Source organism: Sebastes fasciatus, chromosome 19 (assembly GCF_043250625.1).
Source record: "Sebastes fasciatus isolate fSebFas1 chromosome 19, fSebFas1.pri, whole genome shotgun sequence".
Lineage (NCBI taxonomy): Eukaryota > Metazoa > Chordata > Actinopteri > Perciformes > Sebastidae > Sebastes > Sebastes fasciatus.
This window is the reverse complement of record NC_133813.1, coordinates 27,639,780-27,661,447: the sequence shown is the minus strand read 5'-3', so window position 1 is coordinate 27,661,447 and position 21,668 is coordinate 27,639,780. Positions and strand designations below refer to the sequence as shown.

The 21,668-nt window shown below is 41.1% G+C and overlaps 1 protein-coding gene across 15 annotated transcripts in view; it reads left to right on the top strand.

Moving 5' to 3' along the window:
• The window catches only part of dab2ipb (DAB2 interacting protein b), a 232,381-nt gene that overhangs the window by 189,040 nt on the left and 21,673 nt on the right, over positions 1-21,668 (top strand). For all 15 annotated transcript variants that reach the window (XM_074616866.1, XM_074616865.1, XM_074616864.1 and 12 more), the window contains 5 exons: positions 13,977-14,121; positions 16,012-16,156; positions 18,659-18,895; positions 19,022-19,223; positions 20,500-20,687. In XM_074616866.1, the coding sequence (XP_074472967.1) occupies positions 13,977-14,121; positions 16,012-16,156; positions 18,659-18,895; positions 19,022-19,223; positions 20,500-20,687 (917 nt within the window). The remainder of the gene's footprint in view (positions 1-13,976; positions 14,122-16,011; positions 16,157-18,658; positions 18,896-19,021; positions 19,224-20,499; positions 20,688-21,668) is intronic.

The window sequence follows — 21,668 nt, the reverse complement described above, 5'->3', positions numbered from 1 at the left end:
TAGTAATGCATTCAGCGCTGTCATCAGTGGGCAGTGATGCTCATCACCACAGCTGCGGCGCGCAGGCACAGTTTGTCGTACGTACATAATATGATGTGACAAATGATTTACTAACATGACATGAAGGGCTCTGGTACTTCTGTATTCCTCTGGGCTTTTTATTTGACGTGGCTTTGAGTGAATCAGTTGTCCCCTGAGGGCCAGCGAGAGGGCATAACGTGCTAGCCGCTTGTAATACACATTAACAGGGAAGTTGTCAGTATTATTTGTGATTTTGACAATAACCTGTAAATATTTTGATGTAGTTACTTCTCCAATATGTGCTGCCATTTCTCTTTTTTTCCTCCATATGCTGTGTCTGGATCACCAGATTCTTTAATAGCTTTAATCTTATGGTTTACCACATAAGAAGTGAACCCTCTTGTGAAGATGGATGTTGGAGGCAACAGACGAACAGTATGTGGAGTGTGTTTGAGTGAGAGAAAGAGGGCACGTTGAGAACAGGAGATGTTAGCTGGTCATGAAGACATGTCTACTGTATCAGCTCTAATCAGATCAGGAAATAAACACAAAGCACATCAATGCACATGCTCCTGAGGAATTTGCACTACAAAAGCAGTGCATCATATCTTCAGACTGTTTAGTGATGAAACAGGTGAAACAGAGAAAGGTGAAGGCACCGACAAGGAGGAGAGAAAAAGAAGGTAAAGAGGGAGAAGGAGCGTCGCAGCAACACAGTTTATGGCCGTGGAGCCAAACAGCAGCAGGCTCAACACATTGATGTGGAAGCCTCTCCACGTCTCTGTTGGCACTAAGATTACATAGAGTCTGTCTCTCTCGTCTCCCCTCCCGTCTCTCCTTTCACTTTCAGTCTCTTCATTTCCATAAGATTCATTTGCCTTCATATACAGTAGTTTTAAATGCCTAGCATACATGTGCACAGCAAGGCAAACAAATAAAGTGTTGAAACTATTATTAGATTGATTATAGAATAGAATAATAAATCAATACAGTCTTCACATGAGTGAAATGCAATTTGTGAATAGGAGCTGGTGATCATGATACAAAACAACAAGTTCCCTCCATTGTTCCAAATCTCTGGCAACAGACTGAGTCCTGCCCCAGGTTAAGTTGATCTTGGTTAGCTTTCCCATCACAGTTTTGTACCTGCTCACTTTTGATTGTCCACGTTTCTTGTTGCCTGGAGGAGTCCATCTCAGCAAACCCCTTTGGGATGAGATCTGCCTCTATTCGTGCCACATGACATGTGCAGCACTTTGCTGGTATTTGGTTATAAACCAAAACTAATGACATTCCCACCAGTCTTTGCGCTAAAGTTTGCATGCTAAAACGCTAAACTAAGGTGGTGAACATGGTAGAATTTACACCTGCTAAACATTCAGCATCGTCTTCGTCATGTAAGCATACTGACGTTAGCATTTAGCTCAAAGCATCGCTGGATCTAAAACAGCATCACAGAACTCTTGTTCATATCTTTGAAACATAATTATCAGTTTAGGTGAGATAATGTCTCTTTTATCTTACCGTATATTGCCTGGTTTCACAGTGTTGATGCATGAAGAAACTAAAAAATAAACTGCAGTAAAAAGAAATGGAAATTTCAACCAACTGTCAAATAAGAATACAGTTTGAGCTGTATTTGTATTTCTGTGTATGTACAATGAGAGCAACAAAAAACAGAGTCAAATTCCTGGTATGTCTACTCATACCTGGTCAATAAAGCTGATTAGGATTCTAAGACTCAATATAAGACTACATTTCATGATACAAGAATACTTCATTTGTATATCAGTTACTCACCGCGTGTTACCTTGAATTCTTCAATAAAACTTTTTGTTTTTCTCGAATGCTTCCACGGTGAACAGAGAATCCAAAAACAGAAAAGTGTTGATGGGTTGAAGTAAATGGAGGCCAGGTTTAACAACTATCAAAAATCAGTTTAAAAAAATCTGTTTACAAACTCTGACACAAGTCGTGCAGTATAATCCAAGTCTCGTTTATCCAGTTGTACGCCCACTACTTCCCAAACACATGCATTTATGCCAAAATCGATTTCAAACACTTTCTCACAACCTTATAGTTTTGCAGTTGTTAAAGAGGACCTCTTCTGCCCTTTCCTTTTGTGTTATATCGTTTTTTGTGCATGTAAAAGGTCTGCAGAGTTACAAAGTCCACACCAAAGGGAGTTCCTCTCCCCCACAGAAACACTGCTCCTCAACTGTCTGAAACACAGACAACCTTTTCTTCTGTAACGCGGTGATGTCACCAAGTAACACATTTGCATAATACCTGCCTAGTGGCTAGTTTGACACGCCCTTAAACAAAGCTATTTAGAGCGGAGCTGGAGCGGAGTCCGAAGAGTTTGGTTCAGTTGACCAATCCCAACAGACTGGCCATCATTTACTTCAGCTCATCAAGGATCTACTCCGTTATCGGCTTCTCCGTTCATCCTGGAGGCATGCGAGATAAACTCTTCAAGAATTCACGGTAACACACAGTAATTGATATGCAAATGATAATTCTAATGGTGAAGTATTCCTTTAAAGTGGACAAAATTTCTACGTAATAATCAAATATGCATTATAGGGCTTCATAAACTGCACTTAATAAAAGACAGATAGCCACACAGAACACAGGGAATATGCACACAGTAAGTCAGCAAACATGATATGCTGATGACACTCGCTGTAAGACCCCCTCCAGTCAAACCTATCTTCATAATGATCATGTGCACTAGCAGCTAAATCAGGAGAGCTGCAGCCTTTCCTGTTGTTGTGTTGAATGACAAGCCTCCGCGCCCTACGGGGGGAGCCGCTTTCATTTCCATTCGGCCTCCAGTCCTCTCAGTCAACCCAATGTGACCCTCACAGGAAGAGCTGCAGGCTATAACTCTGTAATACTAGCCACCAGTCTCCAGGGAGGGAAACCAGGGGAGGCAGAAAGAGATGGAAAGATGAGGAGAGCGAAGGATGGAGAGGCTGGAGTGGTTCCTGTTTACTCCCCCCTGAGTCTTTCCTCAGCCCTTGCCCCAGGCTGAAACACCGGGCTCATCGATCAGTCAAATTGCTAATGTTATAGGGTTTCTATTATCCCCCTCACATTCAATTCTTTTTCCTACCTATCTGTTACAATACTCCAATTATTGAACCCAAACTTTGCCATTTTAAGTGATCTAAAAAGGTCTATTTGCTGCCTTGTGGTAAATATAAACACTTACCTCAACACTCAGAGCATCAACAGGTCATTTCCATTTAGTTTGTTTTCTAATGAATCCCATTAGTTTCACAATCCATGACTTCTCCAATAAGGAGGTTTTTTTTATCCATTCATAAGATAAAAAAAAAACAATCTTATCAAAGTATATTGAGCATTTATGCCAAAAAGAAATCTTTATTCATGCTCTGTTGGACATCGTTGGAATATAATATACACACACAAAAAACATTGTCTTTCATTAAGATACTAGTTCAACAGCACGAGGCCCTGAAAGAAAAGTAAAGGCTGGTATGAATGCATTTAAAGTAGGGCTGTCTGTCAATCGATTACAATATTTAATCGTGATTAATCGCACATTTTTTATCTGTTCATTATGTACCTTAAAGGGAGATTTGTCAAGTATTTAATAATCTTAACATGGGAGCGGGCAAATATGCTGCTATATGCAAATGTATGTATATATTTATTATCAATTAACAACACAAAACAATGACAGATATTGATCCAGAAACCCTCACAGGTACTGCATTTAGTGTAAAACAATATGCTCCAATCATAACATGGCAAACTGCAGCCAGACAGGCAACAACAGCTGTCAGTGTGTCAGTGTGCTGACTTGACTATGACTTGCCCCAAAACTGCATGTGATTATCATAAAGTGGGCATGTCTGTAAAGGGGAGACAACATTTAGCGAAAGTTTGGAGCGTTATTTAACCTCCTTTGTGACAATCTAGTATGACATGGTTGGTACCGATGGATTCATCAGGTTTACTAGTTTCATATGATGTCAGGACCTTTAAAACTGAGCCCACTACGACCAGATTGATTGCGTTAATGCGATAAAAAAAATGGTGCCGTTAAAACGAATTTGCGTTCACACGTTATTATCACCCTACTTTAAAGTGCATTGATTCCCATGCACATGACACATGGCAGGACACAGCTGGGTAACGTGATCTATCGGTGATATTTGAACTCCTTTGAGACGTCCACATATTCTCCTGGTACAAACCGTTTTAAAGAGGCTGAATTGAGAAGAAAACGTTCTGTAACTTTTACCTTCTCTCGATGTTTCGTCCTCCAGTATTTTCCTTTTAAGGCATTTTATTGCTCTCACTCTTGTATTGCTCTGACCATGGAAACCCAAAAAACATCTGAGCGTGTACAAAGCATAAACCTCACCCTCTTTTCGTCTACTTTTTCACACTTTTTTCCCCAGACTCAATGTCCTCGCTTTGCAAGGTGCAGTAATTTCAGAGCATATAAAACATCCCCGTCTCCTGTTGTGTGTTCAGGTTTGTCTGTCAGAGTCCTGATCAGGATCTTGCAGATTGTGCTGTCTCTTCAGTTGGGGCCTGTGTATTTATATTTCAGCTTCAGAACTTCCACTGTGCAGTGGAATATTGCCGAATAGAGATGTAAGCAGCGCGCACACACACGCACACACACGCACACACACACAGGGCTGTGCCTGGTGGTGATTGGATTGTTGTGTGTACAGCAGCGCAATGTACAAGACTTTATGAGTTTTTACTGGCAAGTAACCCCATCTACAGGGAGCTTCTCATCTTTTCCAACAGGACTCTGTTCCCTACTTTTTATTAGATCTGATCAGCCGTGCTGCGCCATCTACCCTCCACTCCGACCCAATCTTCATATCCCCCCCTCTCTCTGTGCTCTGTGTTGGCTTTTTTTGAGGCATGGTTTGGCTGATGAGATGTGGCAGCGATACAGAGAGCGTTCTACTTCTCCTTATTAGCACTGAAGCAGAGGGAAGGGAGGTGGGGGCGGGGGGGCAGGCTGCAGGATTGAGGGCGTCAGAGAAAAGGCTGAGGGATGACGGGAGGGAAAAGGAAGGAGCTCCAGTCACTCTTTAGGACGTGATTGATCAGACTTGTATAATAGCGCTGGTTCTCCATGATTTAACCTGTTACAACAGATAATACATATAGTGAGCATCACTGCCGACCGTTTTCTAAAGTAGGGGTTCTCAAACCTTTTGGGGCTAGGGACCCCTGACAAGGGGAGACAATTCTCCCGGCTGGAGCTATTTGTATTCTAAAACTTTTCAACCTATATACTTCAGACCTGACCATAAAGATAAACAGAAACACATTTCAATTTAAATCATTCATTAATACCACTTACATACTTTTAAACAGAAGGTAATTTTATTCAAATTGCATTTGGACTCAACTTGACATCATTTATACTTTTCAATTAATTGATCTTAAAAGCTTTCAGAAAATGACTCAGACTGGCATAGTCCTAATAAAGGGTTTAAACTCACCACTCTAAAGCTGACTTTCAGTAAGTGCTTCAACTTAAAACTAATGAACGTATTGCTTGGTATTCAAATCATTGGCAGAAAGCTCTGAACAAATGATAACAGAAGTTATCATAACAGTGTTACAGAACACATCATAGTAATTAAGATTATTACTTCAGAACATTTCTATTGGAATCTTTTCATTAGAGTGAGTGAAGTGACTGCGGAGAACTGTATCACCATGCTGTAATATCATTACTTTGTAAAAACAAAAATCAAGGAAATGGCTGCAAGTGTATTTTAGTAACATACTGAAATGAGAACCAGGGAACCAGTTGCCAGCTGGAAGGTAAGAAATCAATCTTAAGAACATACTATGGTATCCACTGAAAAATGGTCCACATAATGTTTGTATAGTTTGTACTTCAGGCAGAGATGAGATAGTGTGCAAATCCACCGTGATGGTCCCTCTAATTTACTTATATCCCGGTGTTGTAATCAAGTTCCAAGCTTACATAAAGATATTCAAAGTGAAGTTCACTGTGTGCACAGACATACCGGACCTGTATCCTCCAGGGTGGCAGCATGTCTCTGTAAGAGATTATCAGCCGTTGTTGGATCTAATTTTTGTTTTAGGCCACTAGCAGGAATTATTCCGTCTCTCTTTTGATGTCTATCTCTCTCACTTTAATCTCAGTTTCAGTCTCTCTCCTCCTCTATTTCATCTGACCGTCCTCTCTAATCAGGCCTGGATCTGCCTCGCCTCAGTGGAGAGGAGGGAGGAGACGGAGCCACAGAGGGGTAGAGGTTAGAGGAAAGATCATAATTGGGATGACATTTTCTTCCTATAAAGTGTTACCTAAATTATAATGCTGTCGGCGTAAATGAGATTCCTGGACTAGCAAGTATCATTAGAAGCAGGAGTGTAGGGATGATTTACAGTGCATTAAAGTTTGTCTAACAACGTTGAATCAAATGTTTAATGCAGCTTGTTTGACATTGATCAACAGAAAAAAAGACCCTTTAATGTCAAAGTGAAAGAGATCTCTACAAAGTGATCAAAATTAATAAGAAATGCCTGATTTCACCCCTTCAAGTCAGTATCGAGTTGATGCACTTGAGCCACTCCAGCCAAGCCAATGTAGCTCTGGCTTTGCGCTCGGGGTCATCGTCTTTCTGGAAAACAAATCTTCTCCCCAGTTGCAGGTTTCTTGCAGACTACATCAGTTTTTTTTTTGCCCCAGGATTTCCCGGTATATTCCTGAATTAATTTCGCCCTCTCCCCTCTGAAGTCTTCTGGGGCTTACTGCAGAGAAGCAGCCCCACAGCATGATGCTGCCACCGCTGTGCTGCACGGCGGGGATGCTGTGTTTATGATGATGTGCAGTGTAACATGGTGTTTAGTCTAATGGCCAAAACGTTCAATTTTGGTCTCATCAGACCGCAGAAACTTCTTCCAGCTGACTTCAGACTAGTCTCCCACGTGGCTTCTGGCAAGCTGTAGCCGAGATGTCATGTGAGTTTTTTGGCTTTTTCTCTTCTCTTCTGCCCTCCGATGAAGCTGTGACTGCTGAAGCATCCAGCCAACTGTTGTTGTACGTGCAGTCTCTCCAATCTCAGCCTCTGAAGCTTGGAACTCCTTCAGAGTTGTCGTAGATCTCTCGGTGGCCTCCCTCCTTCTTGCACAGTCACTCTTTTTGATAATCTTTCCATTTCTTAATGATTGATTTATCTGTTCCAAGAGATGTTTAGTGACTTGGACATTTTCTTTTATCCGTCACTGAGTTGCTCGGAGTGCCCCTCGATCTTCATGGTGTAGGTTTCACAACGATACTGACTCAACCTACACACTGAGTTATTCCTTAAAGGAGTTTGCTATCCGTATAACACATTTTAGTTTAAAATAAATCTTAAAAACACATGACTGGCCGATGACTAGGCCTGGCCGGGCTTGCAATACACTGGCAGAAACCCTGGTTTTACAATAAAACATGAAAACGTGCTTTTGTCGGCACTATATAATTTGTCCCATTACCTCTCTAAACAGCAGACGGTATAATCACGATACTTAAGTCACAATACGATCTTTTAAGCATTTTTGCCGAGTGTCGCGATAAGATATATTGTAATTTATTACCTTTTTGCAATCTGGATTTATTTCAAATGTTTATTGATATGGGCATTTATTCAAAGTTTAGGTTTTCTTCTGTGTAGGTTTGTGTGCGTATATATGCGTACGGTGCATGTGTGGAATGTGCAAATGCGTTAACCAAAAAGGCTCCTTTCGCTGCACATCAGTGGATGATTGGCTCCCTGTGGTGTATCTTTGATTAGGCGGATAACAGGCTTCTGCAGCAGCTATAGAAACCGTCTGAGAGGCTCTGTCGCTTTCTTTCCGCCGCCTTCTCTGTTCTTTCAAGACCACCGCTCTGTCTCTTCTTCCTCTCCTTCTCTATTTCTCTCTGTACATCTGTCACTTGCCTCTCTTCTCCCTCGCTGCCACGCTGGTTCCCCTAGTTTAACAAGCTGCCAGGGGACTTACATGAGAGTACACCCAGAAATTTGTTGAAGGGATCTAAACAAGGGCTGATTCATCCCCAGATGGCTCCATTTCCATCTCTCCCTTTCAGACTTTGAATTTTGGGAGCTTTAATGCCAGTTTCCACCTGTTATTTTTCTTCACCTGATGAATACTGTAGAGTCCTTTGTGGAGATCACTTTTAAGACAGTTATACGTATAAAGAAGAGATTCATTCAATCCAAATAATTCACACTGCCAATTTAAAAGAAAGATAAAACACATTTGAGATTTGACATGTTGTTTTGAAGTGATCATAACTTTGGTAGAAACTTGTGCAGCTTCCTGGCTATAATGCACATCCACATTTTGTTCAGTAATATCTGCTACTCTCCATTTATATGAGAGAGAAACACTCAGACTAGCATTTATGTGTCTTGGTTCACTCATTGCACAGCAAAACGGCTGTCACAATCACTCTGAGCATTTGAATGAAAGTGAAGAAAATGTTTTGCTGCCATTATATGGAAATATGAGCTCTGTCACTATTTGTCATCTGTTCAGTGGTAAACATATTGTTTCTTTCTGCATGCTGAGTTTCAGCTCTACGTTCAAAAGATGATATGATTAGAGCCATTTTGTTTCCCTCCAATTATTGTAATGACAGAATTACGCTTTGTTCACATTCACTGGTCATAAAAAAAAACCTGTCGCACCGTGGCAGTGTAGTAAGTTGAGAGACTGTTATTCCATCCACAAAAATAGTCACGGAAATAGTTGCAAGACAGGGAAAAGAAAATAGATTTGTTTAGTTAATGTTGCTATTAAAGATGCTCTATTCAGTATTGTTATATTAAGGATGGATCTAATGACCACATGTGTGTGAGAGGAGTCACAGACACACAGGGGATTATCACCAGACTCTGTACTTCCCACCAAATGGCTTAAAACAATAACCAATAATTCAGTTAATGCAGGTTCAAAGTGTTCATTTCCATCGGGGCTCATTTGTACTCAGGCTTGTATTGACTTGTGTTCATCATATGTTTCGTTTGTAAAGAATCTCCTGTCTGTTTTTGTTGGGTGGAGCTAAGTTGTGCACATGCCCATTATTTTTTGACCCACACTGTTATTAACCTGTGATTTACACTTATTTAATTGCTATGCTTTTACACCACCCCACCTGTGAGACTTGTAAGACCTAAAGAAAGAATCAGGCTCAGGCAAGTTACCAGTCTTTACAAAGTGACACATCAGAACCAGCAAACTGATCTTAAGGGCTCGTCCAAACTAAAGCTGGATGGGCAGTGTGTGTATACAGTGGTAGATCAGTGATGGGCAGTGTGTGTATACAGCAGTAGATCAGTGATGGGCAGTGTGTGTATACGGTGGTAGATCAGTGATGGGCAGTGTGTGTATACGGTGGTAGATCAGTGATGGGGAGTGTGTGTATACAGTGGTAGATCAGTGATGGGCGGTGTGTGTATACGGTGGTAGATCAGTGATGGGCGGTGTGTGTATACAGCAGTAGATCAGTGATGGGCAGTGTGTGTATACGTGGTAGATCAGTGATGGGCAGTGTGTGTATACAGCAGTAGATCAGTGATGGGCAGTGTGTGTATACAGCAGTAGATCAGTGATGGGCAGTGTGTGTATACAGTGGTAGATCAGTGATGGGCAGTGTGTGTATACGTGGTAGATCAGTAATGGGCAGTGTGTGTATACAGCAGTAGATCAGTGATGGGCAGTGTGTGTATACGTGGTAGATCAGTGATGGGCAGTGTGTGTATACAGCAGTAGATCAGTGATGGGCAGTGTGTGTATACAGCAGTAGATCAGTGATGGGCAGTGTGTGTATACAGTGGTAGATCAGTGATGGGCAGTGTGTGTATACGTGGTAGATCAGTAATGGGCAGTGTGTGTATACAGCAGTAGATCAGTGATGGGCAGTGTGTGTATACGTGGTAGATCAGTGATGGGCAGTGTGTGTATACGTGGTAGATCAGTAATGGGCAGTGTGTGTATACAGCAGTAGATCAGTGATGGGCAGTGTGTGTATACGGTGGTAGATCAGTGATGGGCAGTGTGTGTATACGGTGGTAGATCAGTGATGGGCAGTGTGTGTATACAGCAGTAGATCAGTGATGGGCAGTGTGTGTATACAGCAGTAGATCAGTGATGGGCAGTGTGTGTATACGGTGGTAGATCAGTGATGGGCAGTGTGTGTATACGGTGGTAGATCAGTGATGGGCAGTGTGTGTATACGGTGGTAGATCAGTGATGGGGGTGTGTGTATACGGTTATTAATCGCAGGATAAACAGAGGAATTGGAGGAAAAAGAGTCAGATGAAACCTTGATGACCGATCTGGTTTTCAATTATAACCCACTCATTTATTTCTTACTGGTTTTATCTGCCAGCACCGACTCTCTCCTGAGGATACATTTTATCTTCATGATCATTTAAATGAATTCATATTTTACATCTTTTACATCAGTTTTATTTTCCAAATTGAAAAACTCTCACCTCTAATACAAGATTCTAAATAAATAGACGTCTTTATCACCTAATTCCTTAAAGATCACCTCTAGACGATGTATTAAGACAGACGTAAAGACAAATAGTCGGATAGAGTGTGTCTGTCTGATTACGTTTCTTTCCGCAAAAAAAGTATAATTTTCCCATTAAAATCCTTAAAAAAGGCATCCAATGCTTCTACCTCATTACAAATTACAGAATCTGTTAATATGCAAATAAATTGTGTTCATTAATTTTTCCTGCTGGACACACGATGTCTCCTAATGCACTGTAAAGTCCATTCTCAGTGTACGTGCGCTGGCCGCTTTACGTTTCTACATCACACTTGTATAAGTTGGAAATTGGACCAGGATTGACTTCCAACTTGTGATGTCACAAATTTGGGCTGGGAAATATAACGATATATATGGTCAAAATTATAAAAAAATATACATTTTTCTATATAGTTTCTATCATGATATAGGCTAGGCCCATATTTATTTATTTTTTTCTCTATGAAAAACTGTCATGTTCATTTTGCATTCAAGTTCTTAAAATGAGAAAATACTCATTTGTCAAGAATTTAATTCAGGAGTATACAAACATGGCTTTACCATGTGGGTATCTCATATAGACTACATATTTATTGAACTACCAGAAAACATGCTGTATCATGATATAAATCTTTATCGAGATATGAAAAGACCTTTATCGTAATAGAAGATTTTGGCCATTTCGCCCAGCCCTGTCACAAATCATGCTCGTAACCAAGGTCTGAAATTAGCACCCGCCATCCTCCAAATGCGGGTAAATTGTTGGCAGTGGCAGATAAAATCATCAGGCCACCCGCCACTTTGGCAGGCCAGTCGTCCCGCAGCCGAAAAAATATGATCGGGGAGGATGAAAGTACATTTTTGGACGAATTTGGGTTGAGTGTTGAAAGAAAAATACCCGTTACATTAGAATGAACGGTGATGACATTTATTATTAAACCGCCGTAACAACATAAACACACACTTTATGTGCCTGATTCGTCCCGCACGTACACACACACACAAATAACATATACCGCCGGCCTCTGATCTCAGGACAGCTGCAGCATCAACGGGGAATTATTCCCAATTCAAAGAGGTCAACTTTCTAGTATTAACGTTACAGTTAGTTAACGTTAGACTGTTTGATGTTAACGGTAACGTTACAGTTAGCAAAAGTTAGACTGTTTGATGTTAACGGTAACGTAACCAGTTAGCTAACGTTAGACTGTTTGATGTTAACGGTAACGTTACCATTAGCTAACGTTAGACTGTTTGATGTTAACGGTAACGTTACAGTTAGTTAACGTTAGACTGTTTGATGTTAACGGTAACGTTACAGTTAGCAAAAGTTAGACTGTTTGATGTTAACGGTAACGTTACCATTAGCTAACGTTAGACTGTTTGATGTTAACAGTAACGTTACAGTTAGCTAACGTTAGACTGTTTGATGTTAACGGTAACATTACAGTTAGCTAACGTTAGACTGTTTGATGTTAACGGTAACGTTACCAGTTAGCTAACGTTAGACTGTTTGATGTTAACGGTAACGTTATAGTTAGCTAACGTTAGACTGTTTGATGTTAACGGTAACGTTACAGTTAGCAAAAGTTAGACTGTTTGATGTTAACGGTAACGTTACCATTAGCTAACGTTAGACTGTTTGATGTTAACGGTAACGTTACAGTTAGCTAACGTTAGACTGTTTGATGTTAACGATAACGTTACCAGTTAGCTAACGTTAGACTGTTTGATGTTAACGGTAACGTTATAGTTAGCTAACGTTAGACTGTTTGATGTTAAGGGTAACGTTACAGTTAGCAAAAGTTAGACTGTTTGATGTTAACGGTAACGTTACCATTAGCTAACGTTAGACTGTTTGATGTTAACGGTAATGTTACAGTTAGCTAACGTTAGACTGTTTGATGTTAACGGTAACGTTACCAGTTAGCTAACGTTAGACTGTTTGATGTTAACGGTAACGTTATAGTTAGCTAACGTTAGACTGTTTGATGTTAACGGTAACGTTACAGTTAGCAAAAGTTAGACTGTTTGATGTTAACGGTAACGTTACCATTAGCTAACGTTAGACTGTTTGATGTTAACGGTAACGTTACAGTTAGCAAAAGTTAGACTGTTTGATGTTAACGGTAACGTTACCATTAGCTAACGTTAGACTGTTTGATGTTAACAGTAACGTTACAGTTAGCTAACGTTAGACTGTTTGATGTTAACGGTAACGTTACAGTTAGTTAACGTTAGACTGTTTGATGTTAACGGTAACGTTACAGTTAGCTAACGTTAGACTGTTTGATGTTAACGATAACGTTACCAGTTAGCTAACGTTAGACTGTTTGATGTTAACAGTAACGTTACAGTTAGCTAACGTTAGACTGTTTGATGTTAACGGTAACCTTACCGTTGACGCTCGCTAACGAGCCGGCAGCCGGAGTTTGCAATTACAGTGAGTGAGCTGACGATAATGTTACGTTAACGAGGAGTCAAAACTCCATCACAGCTCAAATCATGTTACTGATGTTAACCACTTATTTACCAACTGACTCCTCTCTTTGTCCCCTTTAAGGGTAACAAGACCGCGATGAATGAGTTTTGTCTGTACCAACATGCTGCGTCTCTCCCCATTACAGGAGCATCTCCAGCAGCTCCTCCAACTTTAGGAGCACAGCTAGCAGGGCCGGTTCCAGCTAGCAGGGCTGGTCCTAACTTTTTGGGGGCCCTATGCAAAAGCTTATTTTTCGACCAAATGCTATTTTTTTCACAGCAATATAAAATAGATAATAGAAAGGGAGTTATGACCTGATTATAAGTATTATGTTTAAATAATCATAATCTTTTGAATTGTTTGTTTTTATGCAAATAACTACTACAGATGGCAATAACAAAGTACAGTACAGTACTGTGTAGGCTACAGTACCCTCCCACACCCAGAAACAGGGTTCCCCCGGAAGCTACGGTGTCATTTGAACACTGTAATTTACTATGTATAGTTTCATTTTCATTTAAAATATATAGAACATTGAATTACATCAGATCTAAAATGTTATTCCTTCATTTAGCGCAGAGATTTAAAAAGTGGCAGATAAAAAAAAAAAAAATTACCTGTCACAGTGGTAGGCAGTGAAAAAAGTTAATTTCAGACCCTGCTCATACCCCTTAAAATCTGATTTTCAATAAGCAGAAAAACGTTTCAGCAGAAGAAAAGCCTTCTAGTGTCAAACTCTGCACATCCATCATTCTGCACAGTGGAGCTCAAACATCCAACTCTAGGAACAGGACAAAAAACATACTTTTGAGTGGAGTGGGACTTTAAGAGTGGATAATCACATAGTGATAGAGTGACTTGCAGTCATTAACCCTGTGCTTGTTTTTGTTTTTCCTGCAGGACTTCCTCACAGACTTGATGATGTCAGAGGTGGATCGCTGCGGAGAGAACGAGCACCTCATCTTCAGAGAGAACACGCTAGCAACAAAGGCCATAGAGGAATACCTCAAACTGGTGGGACAGAAGTACCTGCAGGACGCCCTCGGTGAGTGGAGCAGTGATCTGGAAGCAGAGCGAAGGCGGAGGCTGTAATCTGCTGCTGCTCCTCTGAGAAAAGAACAAAATAGTTTTGAAAGCAAAAAGAAAAGCTGCTGTGTCCTTACTTGAAGTTGCTCTTTTCATGTATTTCTGTTTTTATCTGTGTTTGGCCGTTTCTTCTGCTTCATGTCCCTGTTCATCTCTCTGCTCTGTCTTGTTTTCACATTCATTTAAATTGTCCCATTCTTCAGTCGAAAAGTTTAAATTTATTGAAAAAAGATAGATGTAATCATTTCTAAAATTCACAACTTGTTTTTATCTAATGAAATATTCTGCTTCAATCCATATTTGTTGGCATTTAGCATTTCAAAAACAACATTTTGTTCTATATGCTGTGGAACTTTAGCTTCGCCGGATGGCAGTGTGGAAATATGTTTTTCTAAAAATAGATATCATATGAAAATAGCACATTTTACGCTGCTAAGAGTATACCAGTTTTATGTAGGTACTGATGTCATTGCTGCGCTATAGGGATGGAAACAGTAGCACAGCCTGAGTCGTCACAATGAGGCACTGAGTACACTGATTCGTTTAAGCTGAACAGCCAATCAGAGTGATTTATCTCAACGACGCGCTCCGCGGCCGATTCAACATACTGAATTGTCCGCAAAAACTCTGACATGGGCAGACTAGAGCCGACGGACCCAAACTGTCCGACGGCAGACCGTCGGCTTGGTGTGTCAGGGCCTTAAAAGAGCCTGGCGGTCCTCGTGTTAAACCTATTAATTCACTCAAAAATGTTTAGTTAACTGCAGTATAGGTAGATTAAATGTAGTGGCTACAGTGCAATTAAACAAACATACCAGTGACATTAGAAATTAAATGCATTAGAATCATTCTGACAACTGAAGCAACTCCTCCGTCGTCTCAATTTTAGTTCCGGAGGCTCATCATGGAATTCAGACTGTGACAGGAAATATTTTTTTGTCTGACTTTGACGGACGTTGTTGGGATTCCAAACCACTTACAGGATCAGCTTCGTAGAAAATCATTATGGGGTGATTGTTTGACCCCCTCCCCCAACTCCGTCTTCTACAATGTTCAATGTACAAAGCTCTCTGTATGCACTGTGTGCTTTTCTCCCTCCCTGGTTCAGAAATGTACACAGCGGCAGTTTAATCTACAATCGGCACACATCCTTCCTGGCATTTGTCACAGCTTTCTCTGTATGCTGCTAATATTAATGCTCGACCTGTGTGTGTTTATGTCGTTCTGTGTGTGTGTGTGTGTGTGTGTGTGTGTGTGTGTGTGTGTGTGTGTGTGTGTGTGTGTTTTGCCTGTTTTCTTGCATGTCTCTCGATTGTTTTTGATGGAGTTTTTATTGTTTAGCGTGTGGCTAAACTATTTAAATCGCTGAAACTGTGACTGGGCGACACAAGGACAGCCACGGGCTCGCTGTTCCGGGCTGTTGACTCATTGAGATGGTAACAGTAACGGTCTGTCTTTCATTATTAACGGAAGTAACAAAAAGGACATTGTTATCGCTTCTCATTTGAGTGTAACCTTGTTTGGCTTATATGAATCTCCTTCGTCCGTCAGTCTTCATCTTTGTTGTCACAGGTCAAACTACAGAGAGATTTGTCTTAAAAAGTTATTTTATTTTATTTTTAGTTCACGGTTCAGCCTAATAGAATCTCAAGGACAATACCAAACTCGGTTCCCTGTAGCTTTGACATCATATTCGTCATCTGTCCTACAGTAGCTCAGCTCAGCAGGACTTTGCAAGCACTGCAAATCACCAACGCAAACAAAAAAAGTACTACCACAGTAGATCTATCACACATATGTTCCTTCATTTCCTACTTATGTTTCTGTTTGTTTGTTTGTGTGTTTTCAGGTGAGTTCATTAAGGCTCTGTATGAGTCAGATGAGAACTGTGAGGTGGATCCATCCAGGTGTTCCTCAGGTGACCTGCAGGAACACCAGAGTAACCTGAAGATGTGCTGTGAGCTGGCCTTCTGCAAAATCATCAACTCATACTGGTGAATACAATTACACAATTTCGTTTTTATGTGGAGCATAAAAATGACAAAATAAAGGAATCTTGAATATTGGAACACGGCTTTCATAAACATTTGCTGTATTATTCAAAACTAGGGTTGCATCTGAAAACTCCATACGAACACACTCAACAGTATGTGAGATATATGAGATATGTTAGTATGTCTGAACCTTAGTATGAAACCAATACTATGTGAATTGCATACTATTTCTGGTGAAATTACATTATGCAACAATGGACACTACGGTGGCATAAATATACCACAATGCAATGGGTTAATGATAACAATGTTAATAACCAACGTTGACGAACAGCTCTGTAATGTCAATAAAGCTTCAATTTAACTGTAATTCAATTCAATTTATTTTTGTATAGCGTCAAATCACAACAGAAGTTATCTCAAGACGCTTTATATATAGAGCAGGTCTATGACCGTACACCATAGTTTAGAGACCCAACAGGATCCACCAAGCGCGCTGTGGCCAGGAAAAACTCCCCCATTACTGGGAAGAAATCTGGAGCAGAACCGGGCGCAGGGCGGGCGGCCATCTGCCGAGACTGGCTGGGGGATAGAGAGAGAGAGAGAGAGAGAGAGAGAGAGAGAGAGAGAGAGAGAGAGAGAGAGAGAGAGAGAGAGAGAGAGAGAGAGAGAGAGAGAGAGAGAGAGAGAGAGAGAGAGAGAGAGAGAGAGCAGCCACAATAATAGCCTAGCAGCTGTAATAGCTAATACAAGTAGCACTGATAACACAAAACCAATAGTGGTGGATGGAAAGAGTGATAATACAACTATCGGAATTGATGTCATTGGGTCGTCCCCAGACGGGCTTTCAAGTGGAGCTTCCAGCTGTCTCAGTCCACCATACATCTGGCTAGTTCGCCAGCACTGTCCAGCATCTCTCCTCAGTACGTCCATGTGTGTTGGTGTGGGACGTCCCTGTGATCGATGCCCGTGCGTTGGTTCCCGCAGCATCAGCATGCTTGCTGGGAGCTCTTGATGTCTTTGGCAGTGACCGAGAAGTGTTATTCTCTTCACTAAGTGTTGGTAGTCCCTCGTACAGACGTAGTTAATTAATGATGGTAGCAGTTGGTGTCAAGCAGGCACCGGACACGGTAGCAGATGCAGCCACAATACCGGAGACTTTACACTTTGATAGGCGTGATATATTTTTTAATGAATTCAGACTTTGATTCTCACAAACCGTTGTTTTTGTCACATGAGGTTGGCACAGGTTACCATGGTTACACTTTGTCCAACCGGCGAGGAGGCTCTCAGGAAATGACGATGTAAATCACAGCTCAGTGCGTCCGAAAAAATACACACTATACTGTTTATTCACACAAAAGTATGTTGAATGATAGAACATATATTGAGCATGTAGTGCATACTATGCGATTTCAGACGCAGCATAGGAGTGTCTAATGGCACATACTGTACCAGACTTCACCATAATCAATATCCATTCTGCTTTATTACCTGTGATACAATACAAATGAGAAGAAAGAATTCTAACATCAAAATGTCTTATTTCATGTATTGTCTCCTGGAAACTTCCACTTATGTTGCATGCCAGTTAGCAGCCGGTGTCCGTTTTAAAAGACATCTGTTGTTGGATATTTCTGAGATTTAAAGCAACTCAAAAAATCAAGAAGGCTCTACAGAGCCAACCTCAGAGTAAAACTTCACTAAAAGTCAAGAATGAACGCATTTATCAAGCAACTTGAGGTACTCCTACTTACAACCAAGTGTGGATGTAACCTTTCAGAGCAGCTCTCAACGGATCACATGTACACTCCAATCAGAGATTTTATTTGTGTAAAATCTTTAATATCTCCAGTGTTAATGTAAGTAGGGATACATTTAGCTGAAATGGAAACAGAAAAAAACTAAACTGGAGTTGCGAATGAGAATTTAGTAGCACAAGATGTATGGCGAGTGATTGCAATCAAATCAGTAACAGCTTCCTCCTTGTTGTTTGCAACCCTGACAAATGCAAAAACAAAGGCGGTGTAACATCTTATCAAATGTTCAAATCAGATGCAAACAATATGCTAAAACTACGCGGATAGCTTCAGCAGACGTGTTGTTATTCATCATTTCACAATCACTCTCAAAACACGTCTCATAAGGTCCATGTGCACTCACCTCTTCTAGGATATGTTCCTCCGAACCAACACAAGAGACCTCTGGAGCGCTCTTAAATTTAAGAGCATTTTTAAGTCCTACAAAATTTGATAAATTAATTTTATTCTTACGTTTGGGAGTAGGAGTGAAAGTGAAGAATCTGGGAATTGGGGATATATAAAGGAGAACAGGAATATGTCATATATAATATGACCCACCTTTGTATACTTAAAGTTAAAGAACATTTTAATGTCTACTTCCTGTATTTCACACACTATCAATTCCATCCATGTGGTATGAGGTAAAGATCATTTTTGGTCCGCTATTAAAAAGCGACTTCCTGTCTGTTTTTCTCTACAGCGTCTTTCCACGAGAACTGAAAGAGGTCTTTGCGTCATGGCGACAGGAATGCAGCAACCGGGGTCGACCGGACATCAGTGAGCGTTTGATCAGCGCGTCCTTGTTCCTGCGGTTTCTCTGTCCAGCCATCATGTCCCCCTCACTTTTCAATTTGATGCAGGAGTATCCAGATGACCGCACAGCACGTACGCTCACGCTCATTGCTAAAGTCACCCAAAACCTGGCAAACTTCACCAAGTGAGTGTGTGTGTGTTTTAGTTGTGTGTTTCTTACCCATACTGAGCTTTTTAGCAGAGAATTGTGGTATTTTCTAAAACAACATCTTTGTCCCCGTTTCCCTTTCCTGTCCCTGTTTGCCATCAGATTTGGCAACAAGGAGGAGTACATGTCCTTCATGAACCAGTTCCTGGAGCACGAGTGGACCAATATGCAGCGCTTCCTGCTCGAAATCTCGAACCCAGAGACGATCTCCAACACGGCGGGCTTCGAGGGGTACATCGACCTCGGCAGGGAACTCTCCACCCTGCACTCCCTCCTCTCTGAGGTGGTGTCCCAGATGGACCAGGTACTGAAGACAACATACTATAATAGAATAGAATAGAATAGAATAGAATTTCAGCGAACAGCAAAGCCACCAAAATGCTTTGCAGGATACATTCTGTAGAAAACTATTCAAATGATACTGGAAATTGTAATGAATTAGTGAGTTTCATCAACCTGTAGAGCCGTAGAGCCGTAGAGCCCGGCCCCGCAGACCAGCAGGTTTAGACATGCGAATGCGCCAGTTTGTCCGGGAACAGATGAAAATGGCGGTACAGCGAATGGTATCAGGTGAAAAATGAATGTGTCAACGTTATTCTGAAATGCAGCACTGAGTAACATTATATTTAACGTTACGTTTACTATATGTACTTCATTGATACAATATGCAATATAACTTTTATTTAATAAAAGTCTAGAAATGTAGACTATCATTTTAATAATGTTGGCAGGCTTGATAAGAGTTTAGTGATGCATGTGTCTGATGTCCCTTGTCTGTTTTTGACATGCTTTATTTTATAATTTTGCAACATTGTAATTATTTACAAGGTTAAATAAGATAAAAAATAACTCTAAAGAGAACGCCGTCCGTACGTCTAACTGGGGTTCTGGTTCTGGTGCATGCGTATGACTATGACTGTGGGTCTGTGGGATCTGGGGCTCTCCGGCTCTGCAGGGCGATTATATTGGAATTAGTTTCTATCAAGATTAAATAGAGATATATAGATATTCTGTGGATTTCATAAAGGATATGATTCAACTTTACAGAAGGTCCAAAGGTCTTCAGTTCATTATCACAAGCTTGAGGATTTGAATCATGCTTAGACTACATTAGGATGTTTATGGTACATCAATCAATAATTCATTATTGCATTACATAAACAGAGAACAGAGTGGAGCCTCAGAGGCTGGGAGAGGCATATTAATGGATTTACAAGGACGTTTACATTAGCTCTGCTAGCAGATGGGAAGCTGGTAATAATTAGATAAAGGGCAGATGCATGTTTTTTTTTTTTTTTTGGTAGAGCATCCAGCGCTCTGAAACCTCGTCTTTCAATAATTCAGGAATCACAGTGAGTCTGGTTGAGTCCATCAGACTGGCCGGCCTAATTCATTATTCAGCATGTTGTCTGAATAAGAGAGTTGATTGCATGGCATAGGGAAAATAACTAGGTCTAAAAAATATGCAAATATCAAACTCAGCACAGACGGAAATGAAATCCAATTAATGCCCCAAGCTGAAGTGGTCCAGAGTAATATTTAATGTGGCTTAAAACATAATTGTGTCTCTTTCTTCACAGAGTGCAGCCTCCAAGCTGGGTCCTCTGCCCAGGATCCTGCGGGAGGTGAACACGGCTCTATCTAACCCGTCCTGTGTCCAGATGACACCCGGACAGTCCTCAGAGCCAATGGGCTCGCCTCCCGCTGAGGCCGCCTGCAGCATCTCCACCGGCCTGCAGAAGATGGTCATAGACAATGACCTTTCAGGGTAAGAAACATTTAAGATCTAAAACACACAAGTTTATTCACTCATGCAGATGACGCTGTTCTGTATGTTATTTTTGAATCATGAATATAGATTCGGAAGATAATTAGATATATAGAGTGGGACTCTTTTATTAACATCTAGGACCACATAAAAACTAACGATTCATATTCTGTCAAAGATTGAAGTTATTATTTTATATTTATCAATAGAGGAAAGTTTGTTTTTTATGTGGAAGTGTTAAAGTGAGCCGCACAGAAAAGGCAACTGACAGCTGTAGTATATTGGTGTGCAGCTGCTGGCATGGATACCTAGCTGGAGTTGTGCAAACCCTAACTATATGATGATTAGTCGTTTAAATGTCATTTAAGTCTTTCAAGTGCAATAAATATAAATGACTCCCATAGAATTAGAATAAGAGTAGAACAGACATTCCCATTCAAATCAATGTAGCAGGATGGTCAGAGCGGCGGCAATTTGTATGTGTACCATTGCCATAGCGACCATTGTAGCGAGCTGAATTCAGTATGAACTAAATGGACTTGCGGCAAGTCGCGGACTCACTGAGGTGAGGTTCTGCAGTAACGACTAAACGAGTGGAGTAGTAACATTACGAAGCACAGCCACAGTAAAAGAGTAAAAACTCACACTCCTGTCACAGCGTAGGAAAGCACACTGCTATCGCCAGATGAGGGACAACTTTGTTTGGCTCGTGTCCTGTTAGCAGTGTGGCATTGAAGCATGGTGGAATTAGCAAGATAGCTAGCTGGCTAGCGGACAGCTTGCTGGTTAGCTCTTGGGCCGGCTCCTCCGCCATGCTTAGCTGCTGCACTGATTACGGAAAATGAGCAGCAGGCTGGTGGCCAGCGGCAGCACCGGGTCTATCCGGTCTATCCGGTCCCTCCGCCTCTCTCCGCCTCTCTCTGCTGCTTCAGAGAGGGACAAGCTACCTAGCTGGCCAGCCGTCCGTTCTCTTCCCGGCGA